Source organism: Phallusia mammillata, chromosome 4 (genome assembly GCF_965637545.1).
Source record: "Phallusia mammillata chromosome 4, kaPhaMamm4.hap1.1, whole genome shotgun sequence".
In the NCBI taxonomy this organism is placed as follows: Eukaryota; Metazoa; Chordata; class Ascidiacea; order Phlebobranchia; family Ascidiidae; genus Phallusia; species Phallusia mammillata.
In genome coordinates this window covers 8,531,849-8,548,025 of record NC_137255.1, presented here as the reverse complement: position 1 = coordinate 8,548,025, position 16,177 = coordinate 8,531,849, and the positions used below count along the sequence as shown (strand labels likewise).

At 40.5% G+C, this 16,177-nt stretch overlaps 1 protein-coding gene and 28 non-coding genes across 29 annotated transcripts; 12 read left to right on the top strand and 17 right to left on the bottom strand.

Annotated features, from left to right (window-relative positions):
* Window positions 1-13: 13 nt before the first annotated feature.
* Window positions 14-1,999, bottom strand: LOC145224181 (uncharacterized). The gene is made up of 2 exons (XM_080090626.1): window positions 1,213-1,999; window positions 14-1,088 (listed from the first exon to the last, which is right to left on the bottom strand). Exons 1-2 carry the CDS (start codon window positions 1,803-1,805, stop codon window positions 131-133), a joined length of 1,551 nt encoding a protein of 516 aa, XP_079946752.1. The 5' UTR covers window positions 1,806-1,999; the 3' UTR covers window positions 14-130.
* A 2,391-nt stretch (window positions 2,000-4,390) lies between these two features.
* Trnap-ugg (transfer RNA proline (anticodon UGG)) lies at window positions 4,391-4,462 on the bottom strand. The gene has a single exon. It is a non-coding gene; the product is annotated as a tRNA-Pro (tRNA).
* Window positions 4,463-5,407: 945 nt separating this feature from the next.
* Trnap-agg (transfer RNA proline (anticodon AGG)) lies at window positions 5,408-5,479 on the bottom strand. Its single transcript has one exon. It is a non-coding gene; the product is annotated as a tRNA-Pro (tRNA).
* Window positions 5,480-6,125: 646 nt separating this feature from the next.
* Trnak-cuu (transfer RNA lysine (anticodon CUU)) lies at window positions 6,126-6,198 on the top strand. The gene has a single exon. It is a non-coding gene; the product is annotated as a tRNA-Lys (tRNA).
* A 336-nt stretch (window positions 6,199-6,534) lies between these two features.
* Window positions 6,535-6,606, bottom strand: Trnap-ugg (transfer RNA proline (anticodon UGG)). Its single transcript has one exon. It is a non-coding gene; the product is annotated as a tRNA-Pro (tRNA).
* Window positions 6,607-6,743: 137 nt separating this feature from the next.
* Trnak-cuu (transfer RNA lysine (anticodon CUU)) lies at window positions 6,744-6,816 on the top strand. Its single transcript has one exon. It is a non-coding gene; the product is annotated as a tRNA-Lys (tRNA).
* A 337-nt stretch (window positions 6,817-7,153) lies between these two features.
* On the bottom strand, window positions 7,154-7,225 carry Trnap-agg (transfer RNA proline (anticodon AGG)). Its single transcript has one exon. It is a non-coding gene; the product is annotated as a tRNA-Pro (tRNA).
* A 137-nt stretch (window positions 7,226-7,362) lies between these two features.
* On the top strand, window positions 7,363-7,435 carry Trnak-cuu (transfer RNA lysine (anticodon CUU)). The gene has a single exon. It is a non-coding gene; the product is annotated as a tRNA-Lys (tRNA).
* Window positions 7,436-7,770: 335 nt separating this feature from the next.
* Window positions 7,771-7,842, bottom strand: Trnap-ugg (transfer RNA proline (anticodon UGG)). Its single transcript has one exon. It is a non-coding gene; the product is annotated as a tRNA-Pro (tRNA).
* Window positions 7,843-7,979: 137 nt separating this feature from the next.
* Trnak-cuu (transfer RNA lysine (anticodon CUU)) lies at window positions 7,980-8,052 on the top strand. Its single transcript has one exon. It is a non-coding gene; the product is annotated as a tRNA-Lys (tRNA).
* A 337-nt stretch (window positions 8,053-8,389) lies between these two features.
* On the bottom strand, window positions 8,390-8,461 carry Trnap-agg (transfer RNA proline (anticodon AGG)). Its single transcript has one exon. It is a non-coding gene; the product is annotated as a tRNA-Pro (tRNA).
* A 136-nt stretch (window positions 8,462-8,597) lies between these two features.
* Window positions 8,598-8,670, top strand: Trnak-cuu (transfer RNA lysine (anticodon CUU)). Its single transcript has one exon. It is a non-coding gene; the product is annotated as a tRNA-Lys (tRNA).
* Window positions 8,671-9,007: 337 nt separating this feature from the next.
* Trnap-ugg (transfer RNA proline (anticodon UGG)) lies at window positions 9,008-9,079 on the bottom strand. Its single transcript has one exon. It is a non-coding gene; the product is annotated as a tRNA-Pro (tRNA).
* Window positions 9,080-9,612: 533 nt separating this feature from the next.
* Trnap-ugg (transfer RNA proline (anticodon UGG)) lies at window positions 9,613-9,684 on the bottom strand. The gene has a single exon. It is a non-coding gene; the product is annotated as a tRNA-Pro (tRNA).
* A 137-nt stretch (window positions 9,685-9,821) lies between these two features.
* Window positions 9,822-9,894, top strand: Trnak-cuu (transfer RNA lysine (anticodon CUU)). Its single transcript has one exon. It is a non-coding gene; the product is annotated as a tRNA-Lys (tRNA).
* A 337-nt stretch (window positions 9,895-10,231) lies between these two features.
* Window positions 10,232-10,303, bottom strand: Trnap-ugg (transfer RNA proline (anticodon UGG)). Its single transcript has one exon. It is a non-coding gene; the product is annotated as a tRNA-Pro (tRNA).
* Window positions 10,304-11,403: 1,100 nt separating this feature from the next.
* Window positions 11,404-11,476, top strand: Trnak-cuu (transfer RNA lysine (anticodon CUU)). The gene has a single exon. It is a non-coding gene; the product is annotated as a tRNA-Lys (tRNA).
* Window positions 11,477-11,813: 337 nt separating this feature from the next.
* Window positions 11,814-11,885, bottom strand: Trnap-ugg (transfer RNA proline (anticodon UGG)). Its single transcript has one exon. It is a non-coding gene; the product is annotated as a tRNA-Pro (tRNA).
* A 137-nt stretch (window positions 11,886-12,022) lies between these two features.
* Window positions 12,023-12,095, top strand: Trnak-cuu (transfer RNA lysine (anticodon CUU)). The gene has a single exon. It is a non-coding gene; the product is annotated as a tRNA-Lys (tRNA).
* Window positions 12,096-12,432: 337 nt separating this feature from the next.
* On the bottom strand, window positions 12,433-12,504 carry Trnap-agg (transfer RNA proline (anticodon AGG)). The gene has a single exon. It is a non-coding gene; the product is annotated as a tRNA-Pro (tRNA).
* Window positions 12,505-12,641: 137 nt separating this feature from the next.
* On the top strand, window positions 12,642-12,714 carry Trnak-cuu (transfer RNA lysine (anticodon CUU)). The gene has a single exon. It is a non-coding gene; the product is annotated as a tRNA-Lys (tRNA).
* Window positions 12,715-13,050: 336 nt separating this feature from the next.
* Trnap-ugg (transfer RNA proline (anticodon UGG)) lies at window positions 13,051-13,122 on the bottom strand. Its single transcript has one exon. It is a non-coding gene; the product is annotated as a tRNA-Pro (tRNA).
* Window positions 13,123-13,559: 437 nt separating this feature from the next.
* Trnap-ugg (transfer RNA proline (anticodon UGG)) lies at window positions 13,560-13,631 on the bottom strand. Its single transcript has one exon. It is a non-coding gene; the product is annotated as a tRNA-Pro (tRNA).
* A 137-nt stretch (window positions 13,632-13,768) lies between these two features.
* On the top strand, window positions 13,769-13,841 carry Trnak-cuu (transfer RNA lysine (anticodon CUU)). The gene has a single exon. It is a non-coding gene; the product is annotated as a tRNA-Lys (tRNA).
* A 337-nt stretch (window positions 13,842-14,178) lies between these two features.
* On the bottom strand, window positions 14,179-14,250 carry Trnap-ugg (transfer RNA proline (anticodon UGG)). Its single transcript has one exon. It is a non-coding gene; the product is annotated as a tRNA-Pro (tRNA).
* An 891-nt stretch (window positions 14,251-15,141) lies between these two features.
* Trnap-agg (transfer RNA proline (anticodon AGG)) lies at window positions 15,142-15,213 on the bottom strand. The gene has a single exon. It is a non-coding gene; the product is annotated as a tRNA-Pro (tRNA).
* A 137-nt stretch (window positions 15,214-15,350) lies between these two features.
* On the top strand, window positions 15,351-15,423 carry Trnak-cuu (transfer RNA lysine (anticodon CUU)). The gene has a single exon. It is a non-coding gene; the product is annotated as a tRNA-Lys (tRNA).
* Window positions 15,424-15,760: 337 nt separating this feature from the next.
* Trnap-ugg (transfer RNA proline (anticodon UGG)) lies at window positions 15,761-15,832 on the bottom strand. The gene has a single exon. It is a non-coding gene; the product is annotated as a tRNA-Pro (tRNA).
* Window positions 15,833-15,969: 137 nt separating this feature from the next.
* Trnak-cuu (transfer RNA lysine (anticodon CUU)) lies at window positions 15,970-16,042 on the top strand. The gene has a single exon. It is a non-coding gene; the product is annotated as a tRNA-Lys (tRNA).
* Window positions 16,043-16,177: the final 135 nt, after the last annotated feature.

Below are 16,177 nucleotides of genomic sequence, written 5' to 3'. Positions count from 1 at the left end.
GACATGCTAAATCCTGTAAAAAGTAAACCATATAATCAAAATGGTGGTTTAAAAAAGTTGCACCAACAAACCTATTAAAACATTACAATATAATTGTACATGAGCAAAGGAACATGGCACATATGTTAATCTATGGCTCTATGCAATGGACAATTTCTATGGCAACAAACAACTTTTTGTAAGGAAGAACAACACATTTGCTTATGCTACTATCAATAGCAAACACTTCAAAACTGTCACTTAAATTGTCAATTGCAAAAATTCCTACATCACATGAATGTACAGGTTTGGTAAAAAATGGTTTTACATTTATGTACTTTTTAATGATTATGTACTTAATGCCATCATGCAAGAATATGTCGAAAACTTTTGCGATTGTTTCATTAAACTTAATTGTAGAATCAGCAAGAGTGTTAGCACATATAATACAATCAGAATACAATCGCAGCTTATGATAGTGTACAGCACCTTCGAAAGAAGTTAATGAAAAACTTTTTTCCACAATATAAGCAACGTCACCTCTCTCTATGCCCCCATATTTGTCATATGCCATGAACAAAATATTTTCATTGCAATGATAGGCATAATAGCCAACTTGTTGTAATGGTTTAAACCCAGATTTTACATACTGTTTCAAAAGTCCAAGGTAACTTTCAAAAACAAAACAGTTCACTAAATCAAGAGACCCATAATTCTTACAATCATCCACCAGGTGAATGATACTGTGTACATTGTAGGAAGTAAAACCTTTTCCATAAAGTGTGGCACACTTTGTAACAAAGGCACAAAGCAACTCAGAACACAAACTTAACCTGTGTTCATCACAGGATGAAGATAGTACAATCCTCATTGCAATGCAGAAATTTAAAAAGTGTCGATATCTCTGCTTTGACAAAACATTTTTATGCTTTAGTACTACAACACCAGCATAAAGTAAAAACAATCTAAACTCTGATGCCTTCCAGTATGGTAGCTCAGAAAAACTTCTCATCTTGCGATTAAATTCCCTTGGTATGAAGTCCTTAAACAGCTTTATTTTTTCATTCATAACATATATAGCAGAGGGTGACAATTTGGCACTGTATTGCCTGAAAAAACAAAACAATATTTGACAACAGACCTACAGAACTGTTAGATATCAAAGTTGCAATGTACATAGCAATAAGATCTACACTACAATTTCAGATGTACAAGAAATGTTATGCAACTTACCTTTTAACTCCCTTCCACCAACTTAACAAGCGCTTGGTAACACCCAAACAGCACAGGTGCATGTAATCAAGTACAAAGCCTTCTATCATGTTCACACCATGCCGGGCAAGCACAGAGTGTCCTGTATGATGGCTTTCATCAACTTGTGATAAAAAATCTTCATTGCTTCTTAACGTTACAACACTTCCAATCAAACACACATGATGAGAATATGTATCATACACTCCGACTACTGAACAACGTTCACAGCTACTATAGCCAGTATGAGACTTGATCTTTTTTAATGCTGATCTTGCAGGAGCATCACACACATATATTCCTTTGCAAGCCATTTCAAATATCAACTCACCACAGCATATTGAATGGTCATTGAGATCCTGCATATCGGTTAGAAAATCTTCCAAGAATATATCACAAGTCGGCATTTCTCGACACTTTGATTTCTCAGACGAGTATATTCCAACGCAAATTGGTTTACTTTTGACTTTATATACAGTGCAGAGGATGGGGTACAGTTTAAAGTCAGGGGAGTGGTTAAACAAGGGCAATCCATCAATATTAATTACTAGGGAATATTTGATGGTTCCAGTCATGTGACTAAAAGAGTTAAACAAAAGAGCTTTTAAAGATGATTTCCAATTTGTAAAGTGGACATATGTTCCTTCATTTAGTGATTTGTACTTGAGCTTTGGTCGTGGAAGCAATGTATTATATGAAGTGGGTAAATTGGGATGAATAACATGAAGGCACTTTAGCAATCTTGAAATAGCAATTTTTGGCGTATTGATTTCCCGGGTGACACTAAAACGCTGAATGGGCGGGACGGGCGGAATGGAGGGCGGGACGTCGCGGGAGATGGCGGGACGTCGTGAAAACCGCTAAATATCGGGTTAAATTGCTGACGGTTGGAGCTATTAAGGTTGGGATAAGGTTTTATAATAGTAAATCATTAAAAAAAATTCCGCCGAACACTACATTCCGCGCCCGAAACGTCCCGCCATCTCCCGCGACGTCCCGCCATAGCATTTTTGCCTAATGTCAGGAAATAGTTGAATAAGTTTTAGGCAGGGACATTTTTTGATTCATATACTATTATAAAACCTCAACCTAACCCTAATAGCACTAACCGTCAGCAATTTACCCGATATTGAGCGGTTTCCGCGACGTCCCGCCCATCCCGCCCATTCAGCGTTTTAGTGTCACCCGATTTCCCTTATGGCCCACGACCTTATGATTCTGACAACATCTGTCTGTTGACTAGATACAGTGGATTTGGAGCAGCACAGCGTGGTTTTGTTTTTATTTGAACAAACTTCTTCAAAACCACTAGCACTGATACTTTCAGTCTCACTCTCATTGTCAGTTGTATCTAAATCTGATGACACACTTGAAGTATTTTCATCACTAGACTTGGATGATTGATAGTCACTGTGAAGAGGTTGTGAATTGCTTTCTTTTTCTTCAGGGTTAACTACCTCACCATTTTCAAAACTTTTCAGTAACAGACGCCTTAACGCCGTTTTGTCACGAACCCACCTCTGTTTTCTTGACAACGACGTATATGGCTTGTAGAAAGTTCTCTTCATCTCATGACGTGTCATATCTTTCACTTCGGCCGTTCGTAATTTAAAATTTAACAGCGGTTTTACTAATTATTTTTTCTAACAAAAAAACGACATTAATGTAACTCTATTTTAATTCCCTATCTGATTACGAAGTGTAACGTTTAACTTACGAAGTGTAACGTTCCACACTTTTTGACGATTAGAACCGATAATTATACAAACCAACACAGCAACATTTTCACCACGAAAAACGAGCGACAACCAACGTGCGAAATCTCGAATCCAAAAAATAAACACAGAAATCATAACCGTTACACGAAGTTGTACTGGCAACTTGTGTTAAATGATTGTGACACACAGAGTGAAAAAAAGTTTGACATCGTCCAATAAAATAATAAACTTTTAACCCTTTGGGACTTAACCGATGAATTGTTACGTGTGCTTAATAAGAATCCAAAATTAAGCAATTGCCCGCCAAACGTAACGAACATTAAAAAGGTTGGGTAAAAATTAGTCTCGTAGCAGACTTAATCTACACACTTCTACATTTCCTCACACCTGTTGCAAAATATATTATTGTCATAAAAAGTAAACCAATTTTCGAACAGTTTTTGAAATAATTAGGGAAGAAAAATAATTGGATAATTTGCATTGAAGTTTGCTACAGTTAGTTTGGTTACCATGGTATGGTAAACCGCGTCGCCATAAACAGAAATGTTTTAAACTAAGATTTAAATCTCGTATGTCGAAGTTGAAATCGTTTCTACGTTCATGCCAAAAAATTTAAACAATATGAAACAAACGTGGTCTATTTTTTTGTAAATATTGATTTTTTAAATGTCTTCCATTCATGCAATTAAAAGTGGCAAATATGCACCAACATTTTTAGAGGTACTTTGTTTGTTATATTGACAGACATAAGGATGTCAAAATGCCTAAAATAAGTATAACTTGCTGAACTGATTATCTTAGAAACATCGTTGGTTGATGTTGGGTTTATTCAAGAAATATCCTACAATATTTTGTGTAAGCCAACATCAACTTGTTTCAAATTTAAAGAAACAAAAAGAAAATGTAATCTGACGGTCTTCGAAGCAATTTAGTACACAGAAAATTGTAATATTTTGTCAATCGTTCATCTAACGTATGCCTTACATAAATCGAACAAAATCAAAAATACCTAGTGAGGCCCCATGATATGCCGGAAATAATTTCTGACTGGGTCGAACCTTTGCCATTGTCGTATGTTCACACCTATGTGATGTGTATTGCTTGGAAGGTTTACGCATTTTGAGTCGACTGCAACCTTGTGCGCCCAGGTAGCTCAGTCGGTAGAGCGTTGGACTCTTTTCAAGTGTTTGGCATGGCTTGTACCAAAGCATTTGACACGAAGACAACATTTTGTTTAAGTGGCAATTATATTGCATGTAACAAACAAACTGTTCAAAGATCGAAGTAAGAAACCTTGCGTTCACGCATTTAATTGTTGGTTTGTTTTTTCAAATGATAGATTTGATTGTAAGGCACGGAAGCGTACAATATAAGACAGACGTGTATCGATTACCCAGTCATTTAAAATGTACTTGTACGTTGCGACCAAAAGTGTTCTAGAAGGGCTCGTCCGGGATTTGAACCCGGGACGTCTCGCAACCAAAGCGAGAATCATACCCCTAGACCAACGAGCCGATGTGTTAACTGCATGTATACATAAGGCTTGTTCAAAACAGAAAGTTCGAACCTTTGCCATTGTCGTATGTTCACACCTATGTGATGTGTATTGCTTGGAAGGTTTACGCATTTTGAGTCGACTGCAACCTTGTGCGCCCGGCTAGCACAGTCGGTAGAGCGTTGGACTCTTTTCAAGTGTTTGGCATGGCTTGTACCAAAGCATTTGACACGAAGACAACATTTTGTTTAAGTGGCAATTATATTGCATGTAACAAACAAACTGTTCAAAAATCGAAGTAAGAAACCTTGCGTTCACGCATTTAATTGTTGGTTTGTTTTTTCAAATGATAGATTTGATTGTGAGGCACGGAAGCGTACAATATAAGACAGACGTGTATCGATTACCCAGTCATTTAAAATGTACTTGTACGTTGCGACCAAAAGTGTTCTAGAAGGGCTCGTCCGGGATTTGAACCCGGGACCTCTCGCCCCAAAGCGAGAATCATACCCCTAGACCAACGAGCCGATGTGTTAACTACATGTATACATAAGGCTTGTTCAAAACAGAAAGTTCGAACCTTTGCCATTGTCGTATGTTCACACCTATGTGATGTGTATTGCTTGGAAGGTTTACACATTTTGAGTCGACTGCAACCTTGTGCGCCCAGGTAGCTCAGTCGGTAGAGCGTTGGACTCTTTTCAAGTGTTTGGCATGGCTTGTACCAAAGCATTTGACACGAAGACAACATTTTGTTTAAGTGGCAATTATATTGCATGTAACAAACAAACTGTTCAAAGATCGAAGTAAGAAACCTTGCGTTCACGCATTTAATTGTTGGTTTGTTTTTTCAAATGACAGATTTGATTGTAAGGCACGGAAGCGTACGATATAAGACAGACGTGTATCGATAACCCAGTCATTTAAAATGTACTTGTACGTTGCGACCAAAAGTGTTATAGAAGGGCTCGTCCGGGATTTGAACCCGGGACCTCTCGCACCCTAAGCGAGAATCATACCCCTAGACCAACGAGCCGATGTGTCAACTGCACGTATAAACAAGAGTTGTTTTAACCAGAAAGTTCGATCCTTTGCCATTGTCGTATGTTCACGCCTATGTGATATGTATTCCTTGGAAGGTTTACGCATTTTGAGTCGACTGCAACCTTGTGCGCCCGGCTAGCTCAGTCGGTAGAGCGTTGGACTCTTTTCAAGTGTTTGGCATGGCTTGTACCAAAGCATTTGACACGAAGACAACATTTTGTTTAAGTGGCAATTATATTGCATGTAACAAACAAACTGTTCAAAGATCGAAGTAAGAAACCTTGCGTTCACGCATTTAATTGTTGGTTTGTTTTTTCAAATGATAGATTTGATTGTAAGGCACGGAAGCGTACAATATAAGACAGACGTGTATCGATTACTCAGTCGTTTAAAATGTACTTGTATGTTGCGACCAAAAGTGTTCTAGAAGGGGTCATCCGGGATTTGAACCCGGGACCTCTCGCACACCCAGCGAGAATCATACCCCTAGACCAACGAGCCGATGTGTTAACTGCATGTATACATAAGGCTTGCTCAAAACTGAAAGTTCGATCCTTTGCCATTGTCGTATGTTCACACCTATGTGATGTGTATTGCTTGGAAGGTTTACGCATTTTGAGTCGACTGCAAGCTTGTGCGCCCGGCTAGCTCAGTCGGTAGAGCGTTGGACTCTTAATCCAACGGTCGTGGGTTCGAGCCCCCCGTTGGGCGATAGTTTGTGCGAAGTATTAGATTGGATAAGAAAAATTTGCAGTTCCGATAAAGTGGCTGATTTGGCTTTTTTTCAATTGTTTGGCATGGTTTGTACCAAAGCATTTGACACAAAGACAACATTTTGTTTAAGTGGCAATTATATTGCATGTAACAAACAAACTGTTTAAAGATCAAAGTAAGAAACGTTGCGTTCACGCATTTAATTGTTTGTTCGTTTTTTTCAAATGATAGATTTGATTTTAACAAATGGAAGCGTGCGATATAAGACAGATTGTTTCGATAACCCAGTCATTCAAAATATACTTGTACGTTGCGACCAAAAGTGTTATAGAAGGGCTCGTCCGGGATTTGAACCCGGGACCTCTCGCACCCAAAGCGAGAATCATACCCCTAGACCAACGAGCCGATGTGTTAACTGCATGTATACATAAGTCTTGTTCAAAACAGAAAGTTCGAACCTTTGCCATTGTCGTATGTTCACACCTATGTGATGTGTATTGCTTGGAAGGTTTACGCATTTTGAGTCGATTGCAACCTTGTGCGCCCGGCTAGCTCAGTCGGTAGAGCGTTGGACTCTTAATCCAACGGTCGTGGGTTCGAGCCCCACGTTGGGCGATATTTTGTGCGAAGTATTAGATTGGATGAGACAGATTTGTAAATCAGGCAAACCAGCTGATTTGAAATTCTTTTCAAGTGTTTGGCATGGCTTGTACCAAAGCATTTGACACGAAGACAACATTTTGTTTAAGTGGCAATTATATTGCATGTAACAAATAAACTGTTCAAAGATCGAAGTAAGAAACCTTGCGTTCACGCATTTAATTGTTGGTTTGTTTTTTCAAATGATAGATTTGATTGTAAGGCACGGAAGCGTACGATATAAGACAGACGTGTATCGATAACCCAGTCATTTAAAATGTACTTGTACGTTGCGACCAAAAGTGTTCTAGAAGGGCTCGTCCGGGATTTGAACCCGGGACCTCTCGCACCCTAAGCGAGAATCATACCCCTAGACCAACGAGCCGATGTGTCAACTGCACGTATAAACAAGAGTTGTTTTAACCAGAAAGTTCGATCCTTTGCCATTGTCGTATGTTCACGCCTATGTGATATGTATTCCTTGGAAGGTTTACGCATTTTGAGTCGACTGCAACCTTGTGCGCCCGGCTAGCTCAGTCGGTAGAGCGTTGGACTCTTAATCCAACGGTCGTGGGTTCGAGCCCCCCGTTGGGCGATAGTTTGTGCGAAGTATTAGATTGGATAAGAAAAATTTGTAGTTCCGATAAAGTGGCTGATTTGGCTTTTTTCAATTGTTTGGAATGGTTTGTACCAAAGCATTTGACACAAAGACAACATTTTGTTTAAGTGGCAATTATATTGCATTGAACAAACAAACTGTTTAAAGATCAAAGTAAGAAACGTTGCGTTCACGCATTTAATTGTTTGTTCGTTTTTTTCAAATGATAGATTTGATTCTAACAAATGGAAGCGTGCAATATAAGACAGATTGTTTCGATAACCCAGTCATTCAAAATATACTTGTACGTTGCGACCAAAAGTGTTATAGAAGGGCTCGTCCGGGATTTGAACCCGGGACCTCTCGCACCCAAAGCGAGAATCATACCCCTAGACCAACGAGCCGATGTGTTAACTGCATGTATACGTAAGGCTTGTTCAAAACAGAAAGTTCGAACCTTTGCCATTGTCGTATGTTCACACCTATGTGATGTGTATTGCTTGGAAGGTTTACGCATTTTGAGTCGATTGCAACCTTGTGCGCCCGGCTAGCTCAGTCGGTAGAGCGTTGGACTCTTAATCCAACGGTCGTGGGTTCGAGCCCCACGTTGGGCGATATTTTGTGCGAAGTATTAGATTGGATGAGACAGATTTGTAAATCAGGCAAACCAGCTGATTTGAAATTCTTTTCAAGTGTTTGGCATGGCTTGTACCAAAGCATTTGACACGAAGACAACATTTTGTTTAAGTGGCAATTATATTGCATGTAACAAACAAACTGTTCAAAGATCGAAGTAAGAAACCTTGCGTTCACGCATTTAATTGTTGGTTTGTTTTTTCAAATGATAGATTTGATTGTAAGGCACGGAAGCGTACGATATAAGACAGACGTGTATCGATAACCCAGTCATTTAAAATGTACTTGTACGTTGCGACCAAAAGTGTTCTAGAAGGGCTCGTCCGGGATTTGAACCCGGGACCTCTCGCACCCTAAGCGAGAATCATACCCCTAGACCAACGAGCCGATGTGTTAACTGCATGTATACATAAGGCTTGTTCAAAACAGAAAGTTCGAACCTTTGCCATTGACGTATGTTCACACCTATGTGATGTGTATTGCTTGGAAGGTTTACCCATTTTGAGTCGACTGCAACTTCTGCGCCCGGCTAGCTCAGTCGGTAGAGCGTTGGACTCTTAATCCAACGGTCGTGGGTTCGAGCCCCACGTTGGGCGATATTTTGTGCGAAGTATTAGATTGGATGAGACAGATTTGTAAATCAGGCAAACCAGCTGATTTGGATTTCTTTTCAAGTGTTTGGCATGGCTTGTACCAAAGCATTTGACACGAAGACAACATTTTGTTTCAGTGGCAATTATATTGCATGTAACAAACAAACTGTTCAAAGATCGAAGTAAGAAACCTTGTGTTCACGCATTTAATTGTTGGTTTGTTTTTTCAAATGATAGATTTGATTGTAAGGCACGGAAGCGTACGATATAAGACAGACGTGTATCGATAACCCAGTCATTTAAAATGTATTTGTACGTTGCGACCAAAAGTGTTATAGAAGGGCTCGTCCGGGATTTGAACCCGGGACCTCTCGCACCCAAAGCGAGAATCATACCCCTAGACCAACGAGCCGATGTGTCAACTGCACGTATAAACAAGAGTTGTTTTAACCAGAAAGTTCGATCCTTTGCCATTGTCGTATGTCCACGCCTATGTGATATGTATTGCTTGGAAGGTTTACGCATTTTGAGTCGACTGCAACCTTGTGCGCCCGGCTAGCTCAGTCGGTAGAGCGTTGGAGGTCGTGGGTTCGAGCCCCCTGTTGGGCGATAGTTTGTACGAAGTATTAGATTGGATAAGAAAAATTTGCAGTTCCGATAAAGTGGCTGATTTGGCTTTTTTTCAATTGTTTGGCATGATTTGTACCAAAGCATTTGACACAAAGACAACATTTTGTTTAAGTGGCAATTATATTGCATTGAACAAACAAACTGTTTAAAGATCAAAGTAAGAAACGTTGCGTTCACGCATTTAATTGTTTGTTCGTTTTTTTCAAATGATAGATTTGATTCTAACAAATGGAAGCGTGCGATATAAGACAGATTGTTTCGATAACCCAGTCATTCAAAATATACTTGTACGTTGCGACCAAAAGTGTTCTAGAAGGGCTCGTCCGGGATTTGAACCCGTGACCTCTCGCACCCAAAGCGAGAATCATACCCCTAGACCAACGAGCCGATGTGTTAACTGCATGTATACATAAGGCTTGTTCAAATCAGAAAGTTCCAACCTTTGCCATTGTCGTATGTTCACACCTATGTGATGTGTATTGCTGGGAAGATTTACGCATTTTGAGTCGACTGCAACCTTGTGCGTCCGGCTAGCTCAGTCGGTAGAGCGTTGGACTCTTAATCCAACGGTCGTGGGTTCGAGCCCCACGTTGGGCGATATTTTGTGCGAAGTATTAGATTGGATGAGACAGATTTGTAAATCAGGCAAACTAGCTGATTTGGAATTCTTTTCAAGTGTTTGGCATGGCTTGTACCAAAGCATTTGACACGAAGACAACATTTTGTTTAAGTGGCAATTATATTGCATGTAACAAACAAACTGTTCAAAGATCGAAGTAAGAAACCTTGCGTTCACGCATTTAATTGTTGGTTTGTTTTTTCAAATGATAGATTTGATTGTAAGGCACGGAAGCGTACAATATAAGACAGACGTGTATCGATTACCCAATCATTTAAAATGTACTGGTACGTTGCGACCAAAAGTGTTCTAGAAGGGCACGTCCGGGATTTGAACCCGGGACCTCTCGCACCCAAAGCGAGAATCATACCCCTAGACCAACGAGCCGATGTGTCAACTGCACGTATAAACAAGAGTTGTTTTAACCAGAAAGTTCGATCCTTTGCCATTGTCGTCTATTCACGCCTATGTGATATGTATTGCTTGGAAGGTTTACGCATTTTGAGTCGACTGCAACCTTGTGCGCCCGGCTAGCTCAGTCGGTAGAGCGTTGGACTCTTAGTCCAACTGTCGTGGGTTCGAGCCCCCCATTAGGCGATAGTTTGTGCGAAGTATTAGATTGGATAAGAAAAATTTGCAGTTCCGATAAAGTGGCTGATTTGGCTTTTTTTCAATTGTTTGGAATGATTTGTACCAAAGCATTTGACACAAAGACAACATTTTGTTTAAGTGGCAATTATATTGCATTGAACAAACAAACTGTTTACAGATCAAAGTAAGAAACGTTGCGTTCACGCATTTAATTGTTTGTTGGTTTTTTTCAAATGATAGATCTGATTCTAACAAATGGAAGCGAGCGATATAAGACAGATTGTTTCGATAACCCAGTCATTCAAAATATACTTGTACGTTGCGACCAAAAGTGTTATAGAAGGGCTCGTCCGGGATTTGAACCCGGGACCTCTCGCAGAGACAGATTTGTAAATCAGGCAAACCAGCTGATTTGGAATTCTTTTCAAGTGTTTGGCATGGCTTGTACCAAAGCATTTGACACGAAAACAACATTTTGTTTAAGTGGCAATTATATTGCATTGAACAAACAAACTGTTCAAAGATCGAAGTAAGAAACCTTGCGTTCACGCATTTAATTGTTGGTTTGTTTTTTCAAATGATAGATTTGATTGTAAGGCACGGAAGCGTACGATATAAGACAGACGTGTATCAATAACCCAGTCATTTAAAATGTACTTGTACGTTGCGACCAAAAGTGTTATAGAAGGGCTCGTCCGGGAGTTGAACCCGGGACCTCTCGCACCCTAAGCGAGAATCATACCCCTAGACCAACGACCTGATGTGTTAACTGCATGTATACATAAGGCTTGTTCAAAACAGAAAGTTCGAACCTTTGCCATTGTCGTATGTTCACACCTATGTGATGTGTATTGCTTGGAAGGTTTACGCATTTTGAGTCGACTGCAACCTTGTGCGCCCGGCTAGCTCAGTCGGTAGAGCGTTGGACTCTTAATCCAACGGTCGTGGGTTCGAGCCCCACGTTGGGCGATATTTTGTGCGAAGTATTAGATTGGATGAGACAGATTTGTAAATCAGGCAAACCAGCTGATTTGGAATTCTTTTCAAGTGTTTGGCATGGCTTGTACCAAAGCATTTGACACGAAGACAACATTTTGTTTAAGTGGCAATTATATTGCATGCAACAAACAAACTGTTCAAAGATCGAAGTAAGAAACCTTGCGTTCACGCATTTAATTGTTGGTTTGTTTTTTCAAATGATAGATTTGATTCTAACAAATGGAAGCGTGCGATATAAGACAGACGTGTATCGATTACTCAGTCATTTAAAATGTACTTGTACGTTGCGACCAAAAGTGTTCTAGAAGGGCTCGTCCGGGATTTGAACCCGGGACCTCTCGCACCCAAAGCGAGAATCATACCCCTAGACCAACGAGCCGATGTGTTAACTGCATGTATACATAAGGCTTGTTCAAAACAGAAAGTTCGAACCTTTGCCATTGTCGTATGTTCACACCTATGTGATGTGTATTGCTTGGAAGGTTTACGCATTTTGAGTCGACTGCAACCTTGTGCGCCCGGCTAGCTCAGTCGGTAGAGCGTTGGACTCTTAATCCAACGGTCGTGGGTTCGAGCCCCACGTTGGGCGATATTTTGTGCGAAGTATTAGATTGGATGAGACAGATTTGTAAATCAGGCAAACCAGCTGATTTGGAATTCTTTTCAAGTGTTTGGCATGGCTTGTACCAAAGCATTTGACACGAAAACAACATTTTGTTTAAGTGGCAATTATATTGCATTGAACAAACAAACTGTTCAAAGATCGAAGTAAGAAACCTTGCGTTCACGCATTTAATTGTTGGTTTGTTTTTTCAAATGATAGATTTGATTGTAAGGCACGGAAGCGTACGATATAAGACAGACGTGTATCAATAACCCAGTCATTTAAAATGTACTTGTACGTTGCGACCAAAAGTGTAATAGAAGGGCTCGTCCGGGAGTTGAACCCGGGACCTCTCGCACCCTAAGCGAGAATCATACCCCTAGACCAACGAGCCGATGTGTTAATTGCATGTATACATAAGGCTTGTTCAAAACAGAAAGTTCGAACCTTTGCCATTGTCGTATGTTCACACCTATGTGATGTGTATTGCTTGGAAGGTTTACGCATTTTGAGTCGACTGCAACCTTGTGCGCCCGGCTAGCTCAGTCGGTAGAGCGTTGGACTCTTAATCCAACGGTCGTGGGTTCGAGCCCCACGTTGGGCGATATTTTGTGCGAAGTATTAGATTGGATGAGACAGATTTGTAAATCAGGCAAACCAGCTGATTTGGAATTCTTTTCAAGTGTTTGGCATGGCTTGTACCAAAGCATTTGACACGAAGACAACATTTTGTTTAAGTGGCAATTATATTGCATGCAACAAACAAACTGTTCAAAGATCGAAGTAAGAAACCTTGCGTTCACGCATTTAATTGTTGGTTTGTTTTTTCAAATGATAGATTTGATTCTAACAAATGGAAGCGTGCGATATAAGACAGATTGTTTCGATAACCCAGTCATTCAAAATATACTTGTACGTTGCGACCAAAAGTGTTCTAGAAGGGCTCGTCCGGGATTTGAACCCGGGACCTCTCGCACCCAAAGCGAGAATCATACCCCTAGACCAACGAGCCGATGTGTTAACTGCATGTATACATAAGGCTTGTTCAAAACAGAAAGTTCGAACCTTTGCCATTGTCGTAAGTTCACACCTATGTGATGTGTATTGCTTGGAAGATTTACGCATTTCGAGTCGACTGCAACCTTGTGCGCCCGGCTAGCTCAGTCGGTAGAGCGTTGGACTCTTTTCAAGTGTTTGGCATGGCTTGTACCAAAGCATTTGACACGAAGACAACATTTTGTTTAAGTGGCAATTATATTGCATGTAACAAACAAACTGTTCAAAGATCGAAGTAAGAAACCTTGCGTTCACGCATTTAATTGTTGGTTTGTTTTTTCAAATGATAGATTTGATTGTAATGCACGGAAGCGTACAATATAAGACAGACGTGTATCGATTACTCAGTCATTTAAAATGTACTTGTACGTTGCGACCAAAAGTGTTCTAGAAGGGCTCGTCCGGGATTTGAACCCGGGACCTCTCGCAGCCAAAGCGAGAATCATACCCCTAGACCAACGAGCCGATGTGTTAACTGCATGTATACATAAGGCTTGTTCAAAACAGAAAGTTCGAACCTTTGCCATTGTCGTATGTTCACACCTATGTGAAGTGTATTGCTTGGAAGGTTTACGCATTTTGAGTCGACTGCAACCTTGTGCGCCCGGCTAGCTCAGTCGGTAGAGCGTTGGACTCTTAATCCAACGGTCGTGGGTTCGATCCCCACGTTGGGCGATATTTTGTGCGAAGTATTAGATTGGATGAGACAGATTTGTAAATCAGGCAAACCAGCTGATTTGGAATTCTTTTCAAGTGTTTGGCATGGCTTGTACAAAAGCATTTGACACGAAGACAACATTTTGTTTAAGTGGCAATTATATTGCATGTAACAAACAAACTGTTCAAAGATCGAAGTAAGAAACCTTGCGTTCACGCATTTAATTGTTGGTTTGTTTTTTCAAATGATAGATTTGATTGTAAGACATGGAAGCGTACAATATAAGACAGACGTGTATCGATTACCCAGTAATTTAAAATGTACTTGTACGTTGCGTCCAAAAGTGTTATAGAAGGGCTCGTCCGGGATTTGAACCCGGGACCTCTCGCACCCAAAGCGAGAATCATACCCCTAGACCAACGAGCCGATGTGTCAACTGCACGTATAAACAAGAGTTGTTTTAACCAGAAAGTTCGATCCTTTGCCATTGTCGTCTATTCACGCCTATGTGATATGTATTGCTTGGAAGGTTTACGCATTTTGAGTCGACTGCAACCTTGTGCGCCCGGCTAGCTCAGTCGGTAGAGCGTTGGACTCTTAGTCCAACTGTCGTGGGTTCGAGCCCCCCATTAGGCGATAGTTTGTGCGAAGTATTAGATTGGATAAGAAAAATTTGCAGTTCCAATAAAGTGGCTGATTTGGCTTTTTTTCAATTGTTTGGAATGATTTGTACCAAAGCATTTGACACAAAGACAACATTTTGTTTAAGTGGCAATTATATTGCATTGAACAAACAAACTGTTTACAGATCAAAGTAAGAAACGTTGCGTTCACGCATTTAATTGTTTGTTGGTTTTTTTCAAATGATAGATTTGATTCTAACAAATGGAAGCGAGCGATATAAGACAGATTGTTTCGATAACCCAGTCATTCAAAATATACTTGTACGTTGCGACCAAAAGTGTTATAGAAGGGCTCGTCCGGGATTTGAACCCGGGACCTCTCGCCGAGACAGATTTGTAAATCAGGCAAACCAGCTGATTTGGAATTCTTTTCAAGTGTTTGGCATGGCTTGTACCAAAGCATTTGACACGAAAACAACATTTTGTTTAAGTGGCAATTATATTGCATTGAACAAACAAACTGTTCAAAGATCGAAGTAAGAAACCTTGCGTTCACGCATTTAATTGTTGGTTTGTTTTTTCAAATGATAGATTTGATTGTGAGGCACGGAAGCGTACGATATAAGACAGACGTGTATCAATAACCCAGTCATTTAAAATGTACTTGTACGTTGCGACCAAAAGTGTAATAGAAGGGCTCGTCCGGGAGTTGAACCCGGGACCTCTCGCACCCTAAGCGAGAATCATACCCCTAGACCAACGAGCCGATGTGTTAACTGCATGTATACATAAGGCTTGTTCAAAACAGAAAGTTCGAACCTTTGCCATTGTCGTATGTTCACACCTATGTGATGTGTATTGCTTGGAAGGTTTACGCATTTTGAGTCGACTGCAACCTTGTGCGCCCGGCTAGCTCAGTCGGTAGAGCGTTGGACTCTTAATCCAACGGTCGTGGGTTCGAGCCCCACGTTGGGCGATATTTTGAGCGAAGTATTAGATTGGATGAGACAGATTTGTAAATCAGGCAAGCCAGCTGATTTGGAATTCTTTTCAAGTGTTTGGCATGGCTTGTACCAAAGCATTTGACACGAAGACAACATTTTGTTTAAGTGGCAATTATATTGCATGCAACAAACAAACTGTTCAAAGATCGAAGTAAGAAACCTTGCGTTCACGCATTTAATTGTTGGTTTGTTTTTTCAAATGATAGATTTGATTCTAACAAATGGAAGCGTGCGATATAAGACAGACGTGTATCGATTACTCAGTCATTTAAAATGTACTTGTACGTTGCGACCAAAAGTGTTCTAGAAGGGCTCGTCCGGGATTTGAACCCGGGACCTCTCGCACCCAAAGCGAGAATCATACCCCTAGACAAACGAGCCGATGTGTTAACTGCATGTATACATAAGGCTTGTTCAAAACAGAAAGTTCGAACCTTTGGCATTGTCGTATGTTCACACCTATGTGATGTGTATTGCTTGGAAGGTTTACGCATTTTGAGTCGACTGCAACCTTGTGCGCCCGGCTAGCTCAGTCGGTAGAGCGTTGGACTCTTAATCCAACGATCGTGGGTTCGAGCCCCCCGTTGGGCGATATTTTGTGCGAAGTATTAGATTGGATGAGACAGATTTGTAAATCAGGCAAACCAGCTGATTTGGAATTCTTTTCAAGTGTTTGGCATGGCTTGTACCTAAGCATTTGACACGAAGACAACATTTTGTTTAAGT

What these genes read in the sequence shown, in the direction of transcription:
- LOC145224181 (XM_080090626.1), bottom strand. Translation starts at nt 1,805, where the DNA reads ATGACTGGAACCATCAAATATTCCCTAGTAATTAATATTGATGGATTG. An exon ending in TGGTGGAAGGGAGTTAAAAG is followed by an intron (nt 1,089 to 1,212) that starts GTAAGTTGCATA and finishes TTGTTTTTTCAG; the next exon opens with GCAATACAGTGCCAAATTGT.